The sequence below is a fragment of the Dermacentor albipictus genome, chromosome 10 (genome assembly GCF_038994185.2).
Source record: "Dermacentor albipictus isolate Rhodes 1998 colony chromosome 10, USDA_Dalb.pri_finalv2, whole genome shotgun sequence".
NCBI lineage: Eukaryota > Metazoa > Arthropoda > Arachnida > Ixodida > Ixodidae > Dermacentor > Dermacentor albipictus.
This window is the reverse complement of record NC_091830.1, coordinates 85,300,912-85,321,467: the sequence shown is the minus strand read 5'-3', so window position 1 is coordinate 85,321,467 and position 20,556 is coordinate 85,300,912. Positions and strand designations below refer to the sequence as shown.

Here is a 20,556-nt window from a genome sequence, read left to right as displayed (position 1 = left end):
GTCTGTCTGGTCTTTCATTGTATGGCCTTGTGTATTTACCAAAGGGAGTTAATACGTTTTTCGCCCTCTTATCCTATTAACTTTGTTTCTGACTTTGGCCTCATCTGTATACGAGTTGATGCCCGGTAAAAACTTCTGCCAACACTCTCTTCTGGCCTGTCGGCGAGTTCGCCTGCCTTGGGACTTTACTTTTTTTAAGGTAATAAGGTTCTCTGCAATGGAAGAGGCGCGTAGCAACCCCCACACTTTGTTCTGTTTTTTACGAGCGATCCCATAATCGTCGTTCCACCACGGGACACGCCGTTTGCATGCCAAGCCATTTACTTCTGATATGCATTTAGATGCGGCATCTATTATGAAGGTTGCAAAATACTCAACAGCAGCATCAATTCCTAATGAGGACATGTCATCCGATCAGATACTAGCGAGAATTCCGAATTTCTCCCAGTCGGCTGCATCAATCATCCACTTAGGAGCCTGTGGTAGATATTCATTTTCTTTAGGTGTTCTTAGCAGCATGGGAAAGTGGTCACTTCCGTAAGAATTGTTGGTAACTTCCCATTCGATTCAGGCAGTACAGACGGGGAAACAATGCTAAGATCAATTCAAGAAGAGGTTCTGTTTGCAAGCGAATAATATTGTGGTTTCCTTTTTATTCAGTAGGCATGCACCGGACGAAAAAACAAAATGTTCAACGAGACGACCTCGCGCATCGGTAAGAGAGTCTTCCCCCAAGCTGCTGTGTGCATTGTAATTGCAAAGAACAGCATAGGGTTCTGGCAATTGATCTCTAAAGGACTGGAATTCATGTTTGTTTAATTGGTAATGCGGGGATATGTAAAACGACCAAATGGTGATGAGTTTGTTCAGGAGAACAGCTCCAACCGCCACTGCTAATATCTCGCTAAGGTATCGTCGTCCCTTGTGATGAGGTTGCTCGCCACAATACCTGTGACTCGCTGAACGTCGGCGTGAATCTCGCCGATGTCATCTGGCTATGGCGAAGTAGGTTGCGGAATGGAAAATAGGTTCGTGGGCAATGCCCCTATAAGCGTGGAATAAGTGTGCGGCTCCCACAATGTAGCAGCTACGAATAGCTGGGCAGGCGCTTTTTTGCATACCTTATCGGCGAGATCGGCGAGCACGAACAGGTTCAGCTCCGATGCTGATGCCAAGACCCACTGAAGCATAGGTGGTAGGCTCTGGACAAAGTTTCTTTAGTATACCGCCGTCGAAACATCCGACCCGAGTGCTGAGAAGTGCTTGCATCTATCTGAGGAGTGGTGATGAACGGCGATCAACAAGATCCATTGATCATAGCAACCGTTTCTGCCGCTTCGACTGAGAAATTGCTGTGCGGTCAAGGATGACCATCATCGGCGTGTCGTACGGTGTCTGGCTTGGTGGCTCTACTATTGTGTCGAACATTTCAGCGGTAAAGTATCACGCAGAGTTGGTAGCCGTACCTTGCGTATTGCGAAGTTATGTTAGATACTTGGAAACTCGCCTCTATTTCAAAAACCACATGCGTCCGGATTTTCAGACCAGAACGGAAGCAGCCGCAATGAGTTGTAATTCATCGTCGGAGGTGGGGACTTGGTTTAGTCCGTGCTTGGTAGCGGTCCGGTGGAAATTTCGCCAACGTTGTGTTTGGTGATCCGGAGTCACCCCTGTGGCGCATCACGAAACGCAGTTGCCACATTGAAATGCAAGTACCAACTACTTTATTTATACAGTGATCAAGTGCTCGCTCCGTTCGAGCCTTTGCCAGCTTCATCGTCGTCAGTGCGTCCGCACATCGGCGCTGAGACAGTTATAGTACTGTTAATATCTTCTAAATTATGCTTTGCCACCAAGTTCAATATCATGGTACTCGTGCACTCAGAGCAGCACAAGTAGCTTTGTGGGCAGTGGTATACACATTGTTCAAATTACCTAGACTGGTTAACGTTTTATCGGAACCGATATACTTTATAAGTTTTCCAAATAACAAAGTGGTCCACCTGAATATTTCGTGCATAAATACATAAAGCACCCCTAAAAGTTACTCCAAGATAAAAAAGTGCATAACCAACAACTGACTACTTGCGCATACAGATAGAACTTCTACAATTTCTAAATTCCCTCGAATAGACAGCACATCCTCCTGACATCTAACAGTGTCCTACACGTACGCCATACTGATCTCGGAAAAGAGCCAGCATTTGGTTTGTCTTCTCTTCCGTTTCTGCTGTTGTCTCTTTCACCGCAACAAAATCTAGATAAATCTAAAGCAAAATACAAGTCAACGCACATTGGCATGGTTCCATCCCTAGACTTCTAACATTCAGCATGGCGGAACGAAGGGTTGTCCTAATTTGAATTACTATTGCTTGAAATCGGTAAAATTCACCAAAATCGTGTCCCACAGTGTAGTATAGCGTCAGTCTTCGTAGCTACACATCCCTTTACGTGCACGTTGGTTACCCTCCAAGTGTTCTGCAGAGTCACTTCTCTTCATCGATGCACTACTCACTGCTGTCACTGAAACTGATTCCGCATCATCACCCACACGCCCTACCTAACACAGTAGTGCGATTAGGTGTTCGTCTTGTGTGTCTGGCACTTATCTGCATATATATTTGGCTGCGTTTTGGGTGTCGCTCGCTTTATTCTTCTTATACGTTATGGTTGCTTTGGGTGGTAGCTATGGACCGCTGCTTGCGTCTGGCGTTACTATCGCGGCAACGTTTTTTTTTTCGCTATGGCGCATAGCGGTTTCGTTAGCGACTTCGTCTTCCCGGACTTCCGTGGCATCCATCCACTGTATCTCGGAACAGGCAAATCAATCAAATTCCCACTAACATCGCATGGCATAAACGCGGAGTCGTAATTAGAGCCTTGCTGAGTTGTGCACGGTGGAGCTCTTGTTTCTGCGTCCACCTTGTCGGTAGAGTGAGAGAGTGTCAACTTTATTATTAGAAGTGGTAAGGGATAAGGGATGCTAAGATACGTAGGCTGCCAGGTTGTGCTTCACGATGGAGTCTTCAGCTCGTGCCAAGACCTGTGTTTGGATGTCTCGGTCGGTGCTGGAGAGAAGGGCCTCCCATTGTTCGTCGGTGAGGGGTGGCGAGACGAGGTCGGCGGGCGGGGGGGTCTTCCGGGCAGCCCCAGAGGATGTGGTTTAAGGAGGCAACGTCACCGCACAGGCAGCAGCGTGGATCAATAACACCAGGGTGGATGTGCGAATACACTAGGGGGCACGGAAAGGTGCGGGTCTGAAGGCGGCGCCAGGCGATCTGGGACCGCCTGAGAAGACTGCCATGTGGGGGTGGGTAGGCGTACCGCTCGAGGCGGCGATAATGTTGGGTAATGTCGTGGTAGGTGACCAGGGGCTCCGGCACCGGGGCGTCCGACGCGGAGGGGCCCACCGCTCGGTCGACCAATCCTCGAGCACGCTGGTGAGCCGACTCGTTGCCGGGGTGACCCGAGGGGGAGGGGACCCAGGCCAGTTCAATGGACACGGATCGTCCTCCAGTAGGAGTGGGCGAAGGAGCCGTAAGGCGGTAGGCGAGACGAAACCTCAGGCGAAATTGAAGATGGCGTGCTTGGAGTCGGAGGGTATGACGCTGGTGTCGGTCAAGGTGGCGGCTAAAGCTATGGCCGCCTCCTCAGCCTCGAGGACGTAGGGCGTTCAAACGGTGGCAGCCGTGATTGTCGGCCACGAAGGTGCCGAGGGTGCCGAGGATGGCGATACGGAGACGACTGCGAAAGCATCCCCGGGCGAGGCGTATCGGGCCGCATCCACGTAGGCGATGGCCGGGTGGTCGGCGTACTTGACGTGAAGCATGGCCGCACGGGCTTGGCGACGGGCGTCGTGGTGTGCCGCGAGCATATCCTTGTGTAGTGGCTGGATGGAAAAGGCTGCCCGAAGAGCATGTGGTAGTGAGACCAGGTCTGGCGGGTTAGAAGTGGTGTCATGACTCATGGAAGAGAGGATGTAGCGACCGGTCGGCGAACGATGAACGCATTGCACCTGAGCGGTGAGCTTCGATCAGTTCGTCTAGCGTGTTGTGGACTCCCAGGCGGGGGAGACGCGCCGTGGACGCGTTGGGGGCAAGGCGGAGAGCAGTCTTGTATGCACGGCGGATGAGGACGTCGACCTTGTCGCGATCCGATTTGAGAAGACGAGTATAAGGAAGGCCGTACGTGATACTGGAAACGACGAAAGCGTCGACTAGGCGGAGGAGATCGTGTTCGCACATGCCCATGCGCCGCGCTCAGACACGAGCGAGCATGCGCGTGGTTTGCTGAACCGAAAGCGAGAGCTGGTCGATGGTGTGAGCATTATGGCGGTTTGACTGTACTATCAGCTCGAGCACCCGGAGATGCGAGACGACGGGAACGAGAGTAGAATTGGCATGAATCATGATGGCGGGGGGAGGCGTCTTGTGACGACGCCGGTCGGGGGCCGCATGAGGAGGAGGACCAATTTGGCCGCGAGCAAGCGAGACCGGCCGCGTGCACGTGACTTGTAACGACGTCAGTTGCGCGTTGCAACGTCTGCTCAATGTGCCCGTCGGATACGGGTCGGGTGCTCGCCGATACGGTCGAGCTTGTCGGGTAGTGAGCGAAGAGGGAGATTGAAAAGGAAAGGTGACAAGACGGCGCCCTGAGAGGTACCATGAGATCCAAGCGCATACGTGGTAGACGAGAGATCTCCCACGATGATTTCGGCCGTGCGGGCCGTGAGGAAGGAGCGAATCTAGTGGTAGGTGCGAGTGCCGGTGTTGGTGATGGCGAGTTCGGCAAGAATAGCCAAATGGGAGACGTTGTCGAACGCCTTGTGAAGGTCGAGGCTAAGGAGAGCTTTAGTGTCCGAGAAGGTGGGCGGATCAAGAAGGTCGTGGTGGAGTTCCAAGAGGACGTCTTGTGGGATGAGGCGGGGGCGCAAACCAATCATGGTGTGGGGAAGGAGGTGGTGAGCGTCTGTGTACGTTTGCAAGCGAGCTCGGACGACGTGCTCCATGAGCTTGCCGACGCACGAGGTGAGTGAGATGGGCCGGAGGTTCTCAATTGTGAGTTTCTTGGCCGGCTTCGGGATGAAAGCCAAACGAGCGTGTTTCCACGACTGGGGGAGGTTGCGGGAGCACCATCACTCATTCAGGAACGACGTGAGGGCAACGACAGAAGGGGCATCAAGATTTCGGAGACGTTTGTTGGGAATGCGATCTGGACCGGGAGCGGAGGGGGTGCGGAGCTTGTGCAGCGCCGCGTAGACTTCAGCTTCCGTGATATCGGCATCTAGTTCGGGGTTGGGGGCCCCGGAGTAGGACGCGAGAAGGGGAGAAGAGGTGCCAGGGGATGGCAGCTGGAGGTATTTGATGGCCAGGTCTGCCATCAGCGACGATGGCCCAGGCAACACGTTGTAATTGTTGCCGAGCGACTGATTTGGCGGAAGCAGGGTCGAGGTGGTGGCGGAGGAGATGCCAGGATTGCTTGCGGCCGAACTTACCGGAGATCCCTGAGCAAAGCTGCTCCCACTGTTGGCGGGCGAGCACAGTTGTGTGATGCTCGATCTCGCGATCGAGGTATGCGATACGGCGGCGCAGGCGACGGTTGCGACGTTGCTTATGCCAACGGTTGGTGAGGCCCGTGCGAGCGGCTAACAGGTGGGCGAGGCGGGAGTGAAGTGCCGGATCGTCCTCCGTGGTGGGGATTGAGGCGGTGATCCCGTCGAGGTCCGCCAGTAGCTGGTCGGTCCACATCGAAAGGCCCTCGATGCCGGGGGCGGAAGAGTGCAGCCGGCGGGCTCGGAACACATCTCAATCCGTATAGCGGGTCGTGTGTGGGTGCGGCTTGCACGGGGTAGTACAGGCTTGGATGGCGAGGACGTAGTGGCCGCTGCCCAGGGACTGATGTGTATTCGACCAGCGCGTCCTGCGCGTAATGGCAAAAGCTGAGGTCCCGAGTGGTGTCGCGGCACACGCTGTGGCCGCTGCGCGTGGGTTGCGTGGGGTCAGTGAGCAGGGAGAGGTGGAGGTCGTGTGCGAGCTGCCACAGCCTCGTGCCGGGGCCTTCGGCCTTGGCATAACCCCAGTCCAGATGCCTGACGTTGCAGTCACCGAGAACGAGGAGGAGGGATTTGGCTGTTCTCGCTGCAGCGGCACGGAGCAGAGCAACGAGCGACAAGTCCTTGGTGACGCGTGGGGGCTGTATTGTCTGTACACAACATCGATGGCGGCGTCTGTGCCTCGCCTTCTTTCTACGCTGAGGCCATCTCGGCGTCCATCTCGTTAATGGACAGTTCAGATAAGCCTTCGCTGCCCTCAGGACTGGCTGCGCCAGCGTATGTGCGTATGCACTGCCGCTCATTATGCCCAAATCGGTGACGAGTTTAGCATCGTGGAACATGGCTTTCGCGTCTGATGTGGTACTTTCCATGCACATCAGCCAAAGCGGCGCTCCAACCGTGACGGCCACCAGCGCTCACTTACCATCAATTTTCTCGAGATGCGGCAAGTCATCCAGCTGTAGTTCTCGAAGAAACAGTGCCAACGTGGGTTACCTCAGAGTGGATACTTTGTCAGCCACACCAAGGGTACCCCAGCATTCCTTACCAATCGCTGTGACCTATCCGTTAGTAATAAAGGCCTGTCGGACAACTTCGTCAGGAATGTTGTGTAGAAGTCAGCGTAGCTTCATCCTACACCTTGGTTCCCAGGATTTATCAAGATGCATCGTGGCTCTTCTACTTTCAACTCACCGAATTTGACCAGATTTTTGGCTTTAAGATTAGCAGATATGATAACCGAGGCATCACTCATGCAGTGCAGTCCAAAAGCAAAACCTCAAGGAGCACAGATAGGTGACTAAGGATGTCTATAAAGTATTCGAAATTGTATGTACTTGCACGGAAATTACCTACGTAAGAAAACAATACCCTTTGCAATAAGTTTGATGGGAAGCGTAGGCAAAACAACCTAATGCTCATCACTTGCCACAGCTGCATAGTCCCGCAGCAAGGCATAGACGCTACAGTTGCTCGAGGGGAGCACTTCATCACACAACCGCGCGCCTCGACGTATCAAATATTTATTCCAATAACAAGTCGCCATGTGTTCATTATGATGATGATTTGCATACTATGGCACATATCCACAGCGTTAGATTGGTTCAGAGAGGAGCGCTAGATATCGTGCGACCAACTAGAACCTATGCAATTATTGCCTTATGTTGAGGATGATTATGAGTTCTGTGCCATACCCTGTACCCACAATTGACGATCGGCTATCAGGCTTGTCCAAGTGCTGTTTAGGATGATGGGTCATTGAAAAGAAAGGTGTGCAATCACTGAATTCTACTGGTGTTAAGATATAAGGCCGAAACTCGGAGGTTGACAAAGAAGCTCCAGAAAAAGTTGACCGCGTAAATAGCGATGGAACGAAAAATGCTAGGCGTATCGCTAGGAGACAGGAAGAGAGCGATGTGCATCAGAGAGAAAACCAGAACACCCTGTATTATAGTTGACATAAACAGCAAAACACGGAGCAGGGCAGGCAATATTATGTGTAGGATGAATATCCTCTGGATCATTAGATTTACAAAATGGGTCCTAAGAGAAGGAAGGCGCAGTCGCGGACGGCCAACGCTAGGTAGGGCGATGAAATTAGGAAATCCGCAGGCACAAGCTCGAATCAGTTGGCGCAAGACAGGGGTCTTTAGATATCGCACGGAGAGCCCTTCATCCTGCAGTGGGCATGTTATATGCTGGTGATGGTGATAATTTCCATACAATGGAAATATTATGTACGCCGTGGCAGTGGGTACGGTTCAGCGGCTGTATCTGCTCCTCGGTTTACTCGAAAAAGGCGAGGTTTTTTCGAACCCGCCAACGCAATCTTGCATTGAGGCTCCTTTTGAGTTTGTTAGCAGTCACTCCGTCGCGCGAATGGCGCCTTTTATGCGCTCCTTTTGCTTTTCTGGACCATCTCGTACCGTGAGCTGCAGGCCAGCCGATTGCCATGGCCGCCTATGTACGGCGCCATGCCTAATCCTGAGACTCTCCAGGACGTGCAGCCGTCCGCGGGAGACATCCATAGTGGGGTCCAATCGCCTCTCTCGGACGTTTCAAACGAGTCAGTCTTTTCTGCTGATGGGGACGCATTAGTTAGCGATGCCGAGATACCTGGGAGGGAACGCGATCCGTCTGGAAGGGATGTCCCCACTACCGCGCTTTTACCTCCTAATATTGCTGCCCGCAGTTTCCCGCCTTTCAATTGTGGCATCTCGGTTTCCACCATACAACCGCATCACGAACAACTGATTACCGCCTCTATCCATCGTATAGTGGCGAAACAAAAACAAATCAACGACTTGATTTTCCATCCATCTTCAAAAGTACCGAATGGTCACCCTTCGCTGCCACCTGATTGGCTGAGATTTTGCAGGCATATTCCGATTTGCGCGCAATTGCTGCCCATCAGTCGGGGTGCGTCGACGAATTGCGGGACCAGCTGCAGCAGGCGAGGCGCTTTGCTGCTGATACGCTGGCAGCTCCTGCGCCAGCTCCCAGGCAGTCCACAACATACGGTGCTGCGGCGCATCTTGGGATGCAGGCTTCTCCGCTGACGACCCGGCAACCCCCAACACTTGCTCCATAATAGTTTCTACACGCTGACCCGGACCCGCGCGTACCTCCTCCACGACATGGTGCACTCAGGCGAGAGCACGATTTTATCATGTTTCTTAGAACTATTGCGCCATCCGCCTCGCCTGCACGCGGGTTCGTGGCCCTTCTGAAGGCCAATATAGAGCCGATCACTGAGGAGATAGTAGACGTCTCGATGCGCCGTACACGCCACGGCATAACAATTCTCACTCATGAGCGACACTCCTTCGACCATCTTATGGCTGCAATCGAGAGGAACCCGCTAACTATTACAGAGATATCCATCAAGCTAGCCGAAAAGCGACAACCATGTTCGCATTTCAGGTGTCGATCCTGACGTGCCCACTCATGGCCTCCTCGCAGCCATCAATGCGCGTAACCCATCTGTCCAGCTCGACCCTGAATCCTGTAAAGTGCGAGTCTCTTTCCGCAAACGCTCCGGTAACGTTACCCACTTCCTTGCCTCTTTCGGCTTCCTTACCGCCCTCGGAAGGTTAATCATTAGATCGACTTCAATTACGGTGCCGGAAGTTTTCATGTCCCCACGTGCACTAACTGCTCGATGTACGGGCCCTCTTAACGCGCCTTCCCGCACAAGTCGGACCCCTGGCAGATAGGGTGCACGAAGTGTGCAGAGTCACATCATGCGGAAACGTGCTCGGTCCGCAAGGGGGACGCGGCGGGTGGCTCGGGCGTCGTCGCATTCCACGGGCAATGCGACTTGACAGGTTTTGCTGGAACGCATTACGCGTATGCGCATGCGCACGGCTATGGCTAGGCAAACGCGCACCGCCTTTTCCTGTCACTTGGGGGTTCGTGGTGGCTCTTCTCATTTGTACTTCCTGCTGTCAGACGCATCAGCCTGCTCACTATCCCTCGGTTTTTGGACCTGACGCTAGGGTCGGTTCGCCACTGTGCAGCCCTTTTCCCTCCAAGGCGGGTTCATATGTCCCTCCCTCCTCTTCCATCTTCGTTCGTTTTCTGTTGCTCAACATTTCGTCTTTTCTTTTCTGTGGTTTCGTTCTTTCTTGTTGCTGCCCTTCTTTCTTCTCTCTCTTTTTCTTCCTTCTTTTCGTTTTATCTGTCTGTTTTGTCTCTTTACTCCGTTTAGTTTACCTTCCATCATTGCTGGCATGTCCGCATCTATATTCATCTTAATGCTCTCTTCCCCCATCGCGTATACTGTCACCCGTGGCCCATTCCACGCCTATTAAATTCCTGCAGCCAAATCAGGCGCACTCCCGACAACCAACATTGCTGTGGTCAGATTTTATTCAGCAGTAACACATCGACATATACACTAGGCAACTCTCTTCCGGACCTACTTCACACTCACATCACTTTCGCTTCACCAGTTGTTCCGCGCCTGGCTTTCTTAGTACCTAAATATGATATATGATGATATATCTGATATCTGATATATATGATGATATATATATGATGTATTTTTAATACATTCCCATCCTCTCTATGTCATGGTCTCCTGTGTCGCACCTTCCGTCTCTTTCGTCATCCTCGCAGTTTACTCTCCTCCTCACCCCCCCCCCCCCCGACGAACCACTGTAACCCCTTTTTTATGCCTTAGAGGCTCACCTGTGTTGTATCACTCAGCCATTTCTGGTGATGGTGGGTGATTTTAATGCCAAACATTTACTGTGGGGCCCCGTGGAAGGTGATACCCGTGGCGCGCAGCTCGCACAATTTGCTGCCGCAAACAACTTTAAAGCATTGAATGATCCACGCTGGCCGCCTACCTTCCAGTTCCACCTTGCTGAGAGTTGCAGCGGTGTCTCCTTTGCATCGGTTCCTGTCGCCTTATGCAGCTACAGCGTCTCGATAGACGATGCCGAAACGGTCTCCGACCACAAATATATCTTGTTTTTCTTTTTGGCTATACCAAACCTCGGCAGAAATGCTTAACCAAATCCAGTACATCTCATCTCCTGCAGTCACTCATTACTTCTCCATGGTTCTCGATGGTGCAGCAGACGACTTTGCTATCACCCAACGCGGTCGATTTGGTTTTAGCGAAGTTTTACACTTTCTTTGACCAGATTTATCATCTCCATTCTCGTTGGATTAGGCTGCGCCTCTTACCGACCAATTCTTGGTGGATTACCGGGTTCACCGTCAAACGCAAACGCATCCGTGCTCTCCGTCGGCGCTTTCAACGCACCACTGAACCTCTCCTTCGACAGACGTTTAAGGCTTAATATTACGATGCCCATGCCAACTATAATATGCACATTCGCCAGGCCCAATCTGCGGCCTCCCGATCTATCTGCTCCCATCTCTCGAAACGTAATCTTTCCGGCCTTCCTTTCCGCATCTGCTTTGATAAACTCTCTCGCACCAATTAACTCTCCTCCATCCTATTACCCGATGGTCGTTCAACATGCAGCGTGCTTGATTCTGACCGCTTTATCTTTGCTGTTCACGTTTCTAGAGACTCCCCCTCAACGGATGATGCGACCACGACCGCTTTCGTACTATAACCGACACGCCTTACTCTACGAGGACTATTGGCTCCCTTTCTCCATCGGCCACATTGAACATGCCCTCAATTCAAGCAACACGAACGCTGCCCCAGGCCTTGATGGACTGGCTCTTGTCAAGCTCAAGACGCTTTTTTCCCCATCACCCGTCCTCTTTGTCCTTTTTCCTCTTCATTTTTACGAATGTCCCAATCTATCTTACCTCCCTCCTGATTGGCGTAAACGACGTGTCATGTTTATTAGACAGTTTTAGTTAACATACGTAGAAGCTTCACGTACGCAAGCGTAAAAAGCCTACGGACCTTGCGTGCACGCCATCTGAAACGCTTTTAGCTACACGTACGCGACGCACGCCAAGAGCTAAAGCCCCTTAAACTTCGTAAAGTAGTGCCACGCTTTGAAGAATGCCGCCTCCTCCTCCAGCGCTCTGGCCGAAGCCGACACCGCGTCGCTATTGGCCCAATGGCATCACGTGGCCCCTTGCGCCGGCTTTGTTTGTTTACAGTCGCGCTTCAGTGCCATCTTTGCTCGAGAAGCGGCGCTTGTTGGCGGCATTCTTTCCGTTCCTATTCTGTGTTGTTTTGAGCTTGTGAACGCCTTGAAGGATGTTTTTTGGCAACTGCGACGTCGCTTCACGTCATTTTCTGTTACCATGACCTGCTGCGCGTTTGGATGCCAATATAGTTTTAGCAAAGGCAAGAATATGTTCGCGATACCGTCCGGTAAGCGCAACGAGTTAAGAAGAAAGACATGGCTTCACCGAATCGGGAGGGAGAACTTCCGACCAACTTCCTCCGCGCGACTATGTGATGTAAGTTGTGACTCTCTCAGAGTATTGTATGTGCCAGGCTTGCGTATTGTGCTGCGGGCAATAACGTAGTAGATATTGCACAGTTCACTGTGCATGTTGTCATTTGTACGCACGCTTTAACATGATTTTTACGCAACGTCTGCTTTGCTTATATGCGCACTACGTGGTCGTGTTAGTCATATTTGGTGCGCTTGATCGTTTTGAACGCCAACCGGCTTGAGTTCGCGGGCACGCGAGGTTGCGTGCGATAACGTGATCACGAAATTTGTAAGATTCAGCGCAGTCCTTTTGATAAAATTTCAGTCTCGATCATGAAAGCGCCTCAGGAGAGCAGCTCTCAGCCTTTTGTGGTTACTTACTAGCCTTCTTTAGACAGACTAGCTTTGTTTGCCACATTTGTTCGTGTTCCTCGTTGGCGGTCGCCCGGTGGATTTGCGATACAGAGGCACCGATGAAAAGCGTGCGTGCTTTCCCGAAACAGTGTTACGCGGTGCGTTCGTCGTCGAGCGACCGCATCATAGGTAATTGAGACGTATGTGCTAATTCGCGTGAGCTTTAAAGTGTGCGAAGCTGAAGATGCGGCGGTGCAGCACTCGCAAAGAAAACGTGCGGTCGCCCGCCCGTTCCCTGGCTGATTTAGTCGTCGTTCGTGCTTAGTTGTTTGCTCGTTCGTTCGCACGCTCGTTTAGTCGTTTGCTCGCTCGTTAGTTCGCGCGCTCATATAGTCGTTCGCTTGCTCGTCTATGCTACTATTAGTTTCTACAGTCACTATGCCTTATTGAGACGCGCTTGCTGTAGGACTCTTAGGCTGGTGCGTTTATTTACGCAATGAGACAATAAATGGTGCACACGGACTTGTGACTGCAAAGGCAAATCTGTAATGCATCTATGTGAAAATAAACTGTTAACTTGCAACTCGAATGCCGTTTCATATCATTTTAACCTATGGATAAAACATCATTTCACTTGCCGCAATTTCGGCCGCGTCATGGCGGGGGGATTCTTTGCGCGATCATGACTTCACTAATAAAGTCATATCTCGCAAATGTTACTTCGAAGGGAGTTCAACCGTCCTCAATGCATGCACCTCAGTGCAACTCGGTTCGCGACAAGTACGTCACTTAGTAAACGGACGAACCAACGCACGATGAAGTGTTATTCGTGATAGGTCATTAACCTCAAAAAATTACTGAAGGCCACAGTAGTCTTGTTTGAGATTGGGTCAAGCATTGTTATCGCGCTCCCGCTTCGCGCACGAATGCTAAAAACTCATTTTATTTTCTTGTGTACGCACAGTCCCGACTCGATGATCGGCCGCGGTATTTCTGTCGGCGTTGAGACACGAGAAACATAATAGCACCATCGCCCACCTCTGAGGCTTTGCGCGCGCTTAGATTGGCAAGCACGCACGTTGGCGGCACTGTACTTGTAATACACTTTCGAGCCTCCAGAGCAGTGATCTCCGGCAGCCTTTGTACGTCATAGCTGATACGCGCCGCGAATTCACATGGTAAGGGCGGCGCGGATTCTTTAGGCTGAGGGCTTGCTGGAAGCCAAGAGGTTGTCATTCGATCATAAACGTATTATTTACAACCATTCGCAACAAGATCTTGCGACACGCCCTTGACAAATGTTGCGTACCTAACTGTAGGGCACGCGATACATTCGCAGTCGTCAACGCACAGCGTTAACACTCCGTCAGATACTTTTTAAAGAAATAGTTATCAAAAATGAAACAAAAGCTGCCGTTACCGAATTTGTATAAGCATCCGACTAAAGATTCTATGCTGTACACGAAGTTACGCGGAGCTGGAAAGCCAACGTGAACGCCTAAAGAGCACTACCTTGCTATGCGTGCATTCACTCTGCGAAAGGTCGTCTGCTGCGCTCGAGCAAGTAGGCGGTGCCATGGTCGAGGAGGGAGCGTGAAAGAGAGGAGAAACGAGGAGGAGTGAAGGCGGAGGAGGAGAGTGGCACTACTTTACGAAGTTTCAGGGGCTTTACCAAGAGCGACCCCGTATCTCCATCTATCGGGAAATGTGAACACGGCGGTAGCCAATTCAATCCTGTCGCCGTGTTTCGATGCGAGCCGTCTGCACGCGCGCGGCCCGCTATCGCTTGTTTGTGATCTCGCGGAACTCTCGCGCGAAGCTGTCTACGTGCGCAAGAAACGCACGCAAAGAAATGAATCTCACATACGTCCGCGAGACGCGCGCGCCCGCTACGTTCTACGCATGCGCACTGCTCACATGTAGGAGCTCTACGTCCGCAAAGCCTCTAAGTACGTGTAACTAAAACTTTCTATTGCCAAACCCAACCGCCCTCCTGACTCTCCTTCATCCGACCGTCCTATTGTTATGAATTCTTTATTTAGAAAAATTCTGAAACGTCTTCTCAATTTCCGGCTCCACTTTTTTCTTCACTCCAATAACCTACTTCATTCGCGTAAATTTGGTTTTACGCATTGAAAGAGTGCGTCCACCGCTTTGTACTGCCTTCGAAAAACTTTAAACACCAACAAAGACCTAAAACTGCAAGGCATTCTCATCTGCCTAGACTTCAAAGGCGCTTTCGACAGTGTTTGGCACCCGGTCGTTCGCCACTTGTTACGCCCCTCCAATTGCCTGTCTAACCTATAATAGCTCCTAAAATCCTTCTTAGAGCACCGCGTGGTCACTTTCCGATTGCAGGCTGGTGCGGTGTCTGCCACGGCTACCTTGGGCAGCCTTCAAGCGACACCCCTCACTCCTGTACTGCGGAATATTGTTATTTACGTATTACTTGATCTCCCCTTTCCACCGGACGCGTTTGTGCCAGCGTACGCCGATGACACTGTTGTCGCGCTGTTTGCAGCCAATCGTCGCGCCTTAGAATCGAAGGCATGTCTCACTCTCACTCTTATTTCGACCTGGGCACAGCGCACTAAACTCACAATCAGTACCGATATATCCTCTTTCCTCTACTTCCCCAATAGCCACTCCTCTTCCCCTTCACGGACCCTTCTTCCCATTGTTCACCGTAACGGTTTCGCCCTCAAATCTCGGTCGAGTATCAAAATTCTTGGCGTATCTTGGACACACATCTTACACATAAGGCGCATTTAACGTATCTCCGTGCTAAAGCAGACCTTCTCTCTTCCATTCTTCTCCTGTTCCTTCGAATGCACTCTTTGATGCCTCCCTCCGCTCTCAGTCTCCTCCATAATCAGGTTCTGCTTCCTTCCATAACACATGCTTCCCCTGTCTGGTGGCCCACGTTTCCCTACGTCACAGTTTTAAACTCAAAATTACCTCTTTCCAACGTACCCTTGTTCTTACAATCACCGGTGCTTTTCTTACGACGCGTACCTCGTCTCTTCAGTTTTTGACTAATGAACTACCGCTCCCCATTGAACTCGACTGCATAAATGCTAAGTTTTCCTTATTCACGCTCATGGCCCTTAACGTTTATCGCCCTGACACGTACCATGCGTCGCTTGTCCCCTACCCCCTGAACCCTTGAGACTGTCCTCCCAGCCTTAAATCTCGTTCTTATCATCGCCTTCAACTTCAAGAGGTACCCTCTGTTACCGCTGTGCACGCCTACCAACTGTATACTGATGGCTCATATACTTCCCACCCTGCTGGCGCTACTTTCATACTTTATAATACAACTGGCGATATCACCAAGGTCGGCAAGTTTATACACATTGGTGCCACTTTTTCTTGCGCCACGTAAACTTTCGCTTTATTAGAGGCACTAGCCTACATACAGACTCTGCCTCGTTTCACCCCTCAGCACATTTACACCGATTGTCTGTCATTGCTCACTCCATTGAGCACCTTTACAATCACCAATACCTATGTCCGGGGCATCAAGCAGCTCCTCCTTTTCATTTCTACCTTGCGACAGGTGTCTCTTCTTCATGAGCCCTCACATCAGGGAGTCGATGGAAATGAGATGGCGGACTTCCTTGCTAACTCCGCCGCCTCCCATGGTGTTTCTACGTTTCTCCTTGCCACTGCTTCTTCCATAAAATCTAAGATGCGTGCCTAGTCCTTCGCCCAGTGGAATGCTCATTGGACGCGAGAGAAAAGTGACACTGGAATTTTTCAATGGATCAAAAACTTTAATCGCATTGCCCCTTTCTTTGCGCCGAAAAGACCCATCGTTCACCTCAACACCGCTCATGGCCGCTTCTGTTTTAACTAATTGCGCTTTCATCTCTCAGCTACCTGTAATTGCGCATGTGGCACTCCTTGGTCAGACTTGCTAAATTATTTGAACGACTGTCCCCTCACTTCTCATATTGCACATCTCCTTAAAGTTAATCACTCGACAACGGTGACACCTGATCTTTATAACTCTCTTCTTACTGACCAAAAAAGCCGGGCACTCCTTATTCGTCTTTATCGCGTCATCCCTTGGTTCACTTTTCCTGATCCCTCCTAATAGGCTCTTTCCTTCAGCCATCCATATTTCATCATTGGTCTTTTTTCCTTCTATCTCCTTTTCTCTTTGCCTTACGTTTTCCACCTGGCTCTTCGCCTTTCGCTCTATAGTGTCCTTAGTTATGCCAACTAAGGTGGAGCTCGTCTCCGGGGACACGATAGACGGAATGCCAGACCTCCCGGCTCAGCCCCGTTTATTTTCCCTCCTTTTCCTGTCTGTCTCCTTTGCTGAATGCTAAATATACACTTAATGAAACTGCTTTGCTACCGCTTTCAAGCCTATTGAGATATTCAGTCGCGCAGATATTCAGTCAAGCGGCCCCTGTGCTCTGCTTCTGCTGCTTGGCCCACTGTCTCACCTACCTGAGACCTCCGGTCACCTGTACCAGATGCGCGCCGCCCCACGAGCCTTCACGCATATACCACTGCGTTAATCAACAAGGAGCCACTTACCAAGTGCCAGTCCATCTGCAGCCTCCTGCAGCCCGGCTCAACCGAACATCTGCTGCCCGGCATCCTGCTGGACCTGCCCAGGCCTCCTCTTGCCCTGCCCTCTTCTGTCGCACTGACTCTTTCTTCTTTGTTTTTCGCTGTCCCTTTTCTCCCTCGATTTCCCTCTTCATACTTCTGCTGTGTGACTTAATAAAGAACTGGCCGGAATCGCGAGTCGCCACATGCCGTGCCAATGCAGACCTATACATCGCGGTAATTCCTGCTCCTTACTTTTCATTTGTATTCACTTTAGGTCGACTTACCTCGTTTTTTTTTCTTTGTTCAATTATCTTGTTCTCAATTTACACTTTCGGTTCCTACCCCTCGTCATTTATTTTCGATTGGCCTAAACCTACCATACCTTGGTGGTGCGGGTTTATGATGATTTAAGGTGATACTCACAACGGCCAATCGGCCTAGTACCGGCCGTTTCATGTAAAAAAAAAAAAACGTGAAGGACCACATACTAACATAAGCCTCTTCACATTCCGTATCAGGAGCGAGCGAGTGAACGTGGGCGCACAAGTTTCCATTATTTGAAAGGCGCAGGAAGAAACTGGAAAATATATAGCACTTTATTAACCTCATAACAAAAGTTTCACCACAAAAACATTCTAAAGTGTTCGCTAGATAGGCATACTTTTTTTTATCGACGCAGCCATACAACTTTATGGTACTTTGGTAGTATGGATGCAAAGCTACACGTGACAATAATCTAAAGTGTATTTGTAACACTAGTTACAGCAAAACAACTCGCATTGAACGTTTAAAGCCGTTTGGCTTCTAAAGTGAAACGGCCGTATTCATAATACGGAACTCGCTAGTTAGTTCGACCACAGTTTTGGGTACATTGGAGGCGCGCATTTATTGTCAAGCTTGCATTTCCTGCCTCGAGGAACCTAGCGCGAGTTGGCGATCAAGTTAGGGATGTATTTTACGTGAAACATAGATAGATACGGCAACGATGCTTGAAGTCTGTGCGTTACCACAACGTCATTAAAGATCAACTGTTCGGGGAGCACGAAATGACTTCATGTGTGGTAAGGCCAAGCACACCAGAGGAGCGTGGTTTTATGCTTGAGTGGTTAAAGAGTGGGTAGCACCGAAAAAAAAATTCTCATGCCCCGATTACGCCACACATTACCTCATCAAACGTGACACGTCGCCGAAGTCTGATAAACAGTCTGGTCCCATGTTTTCAGAACCTTAAAACATAGAAAAACCAGGCTTCTTGAACCGGTTAGGCCTTCCTTAGCTTCAGTTGGTGGTGAAAACTTACCTCCATATTTTCTTCGTCCTTGCAATGAACGGTGAGTGAGTAGATAGAGTCATTTTCTATGTTGATGTCAGGAGATACAGATTTAACTACGGTTTTCTTTTTATGTATAGCATGCATTTTACCATCTTCGTACTTCATTTCGATGTACCACGCAAAGGCGCCGCTTTTATAATAAATACTGATATCTGCTGTGCCCCTGAAAAACAGAAAGCGTGGAATGACATACTACAATTGCGCACGTGCATGCTTTTCTGATCATCTTTAAGACTTCTCAAGGCTAAACACCACAAAAATGTAAGAGAAACAATGAAGAAGCCGCAAAGCAGTGTCTAAAAAATGCACCGACTATTACGATACTGCCTTATGCGAAATTGAGCGCACATGTTTACGTGCATTCATTCGCGATATATTTGCCGGCGCGGACAATCTGTCTCGAGCGGCAGGTTCCACATGGAGCAAAGTGTGGCGAGACGGCCTCGATAATCGGGAGAGAGTAAGTGTGCACGTGACGCGTGGGCGCGATTCAGAGCAGCCGCTGCAGCCAACTCCCGCTCATGCAGCGCTTTCTTTTCATGCAGACGACGCGCGCGACTCTAGCGCCATCTCGTAGCCATCGTGGCAAAGGCTTTCGTGCACAGCCCGAAGCTTTTTACAGCACAGTCGTCCATGGCTAGTATCTGGGAAAACAGCTGCCCAAGGTGTTGCCAATGCGCTGGGGCAATCATTCGTCGAACTGTTTCCGCGTGATGTCGCGGCGGTAGCTCTGAATGTGTTATTTCTCCGGGCAGGCAACGGGAGAGGGAAGGGCAAGAAGGAGGGGGAGAGGACGAACCGTCAAATCTTATCTCGCTCGCTTGTTCGTTTGTTTTGGAAACGAGCAGTCACCCGCGTATTTGTGCTCTTAAAGTGCACTAAATAATGCCCAGGAAGGGAGGGATGCTTAAAATAATGTTTTCTTTAGATTTTAAGGCATTGTTTGGCCGGAGTCTATTTGCTACGAAATGTATGTAAAAGTGAATTTATCTGCAATGCCGCTCATTTACCACGTACGCACGTTTCACCTCTACACGCAACATACCTGTTCGGTCAAGATACCGAAATGATACACGCTTGTAATATACTTTTTTTTTAGCTGATGGCATCCGGTGGAGTTTCGTACGGTAACGACTGCTGCTTACCTGTTGCCACAACTTGAGATGAATGCACAAGAAGCCCGGAACGAACAGTTATATAGAGCAAAATAAACATTTCATCATTTCAGACGAAGTCTGGCGTTTTTTTTTTTATGAAATAGCACGTGACACATAACGGTGGAGGCTTGTGAAGATCGTTCACAACCACTTTTACGAAATAATAAAATGATTCCGCGCCAAGGCCGCACGTGGTTCAGCAGTAGAAGCGAAAAACGAAATAAACGCCATGCCGATCAGAGGAGCGGGCGTGGCGCGCACCAACTGGCGTTCAAAACGCGTGCTCCCAAAACCGAAACAGAAAGGTATTAATACCATCCGCTTGTTGCGCTACAGTCAATTCGGCCGCTGGGCTCTCTGGGAGTGTCCGCTCTTGTTGAATTTTTTTTTGTCTATAATTCAGGCCTAACGCAGCTTCTTGTCCTGCGGGTACATCTGAAGGCTGACACCGGGCCGTATTGTGTATGTCCGCTGCTGCGGCACCAATCAGTGGCCTACTATGTTGGACGCCTTCAACTGCAGCCACTATCTATTATAGTGCTTTCAAGTGTTAAGCGCAGACGTTAAGCGCGAAAATGACATCACCTAATCAGAACCCTAGCACAGGTGGTGGATTGAAACTTTCCTTTTCAGCGCACTTCGGCACTTCAGAAGCAGCCGACGCGGCTGCTGTGTCCACGTAATCCCTCATCCTACGTCACGGCGACGGAGGCGCCAGCTGTTCCAGTGGTGGAGCTCTCCCCCAATAGCGTAGGGCGAGCAGCGACGGTGATATTATCCTTGGACATTATGCGGAACATGTCAATGATGGCGACGCCGAAGGCAGAAATGCACCTGGGGTTTCCATATAATTTCAATCGGAATAAAATATACGCAGCTCTCGGTGCCGTTTAAAAGCAGGCAAACTTGATGGCATGCTGTTGGTTTTGCATGTACGCTTTACTCTCTCAGCTGCAACTTCACCAAATTTTGGAGGTACTTCTTGTTGTTCCCGACAAACTGCATTCCTACCGTGGCGAGAACATATTGGTCAAAATTAAGACAATCAAGAAAACAAGGAGTGCTAATCTAGGACGTGATTTTCCAAACTGTGTTCAAGGTTGTTCCCGTTCTGGGCCATGTACTACTACGCAGGCTGTGAAAGCTAGCTTGCGCTAGACTTGCACATGCACGTGCAAAATATGCACATGCAAAATATGCACATGCAAC

General features: G+C 50.3%; 1 protein-coding gene across 2 annotated transcripts in view; it reads right to left on the bottom strand.

The window, feature by feature from the left end:
• LOC139050826 (uncharacterized) overlaps positions 1-20,556 on the bottom strand; it is a 139,230-nt gene that overhangs the window by 82,367 nt on the left and 36,307 nt on the right. For both annotated transcript variants that reach the window (XM_070527601.1, XM_070527602.1), the window contains exon 3: positions 18,158-18,353. In XM_070527601.1, the coding sequence (XP_070383702.1) occupies positions 18,158-18,353 (196 nt within the window). The remainder of the gene's footprint in view (positions 1-18,157; positions 18,354-20,556) is intronic.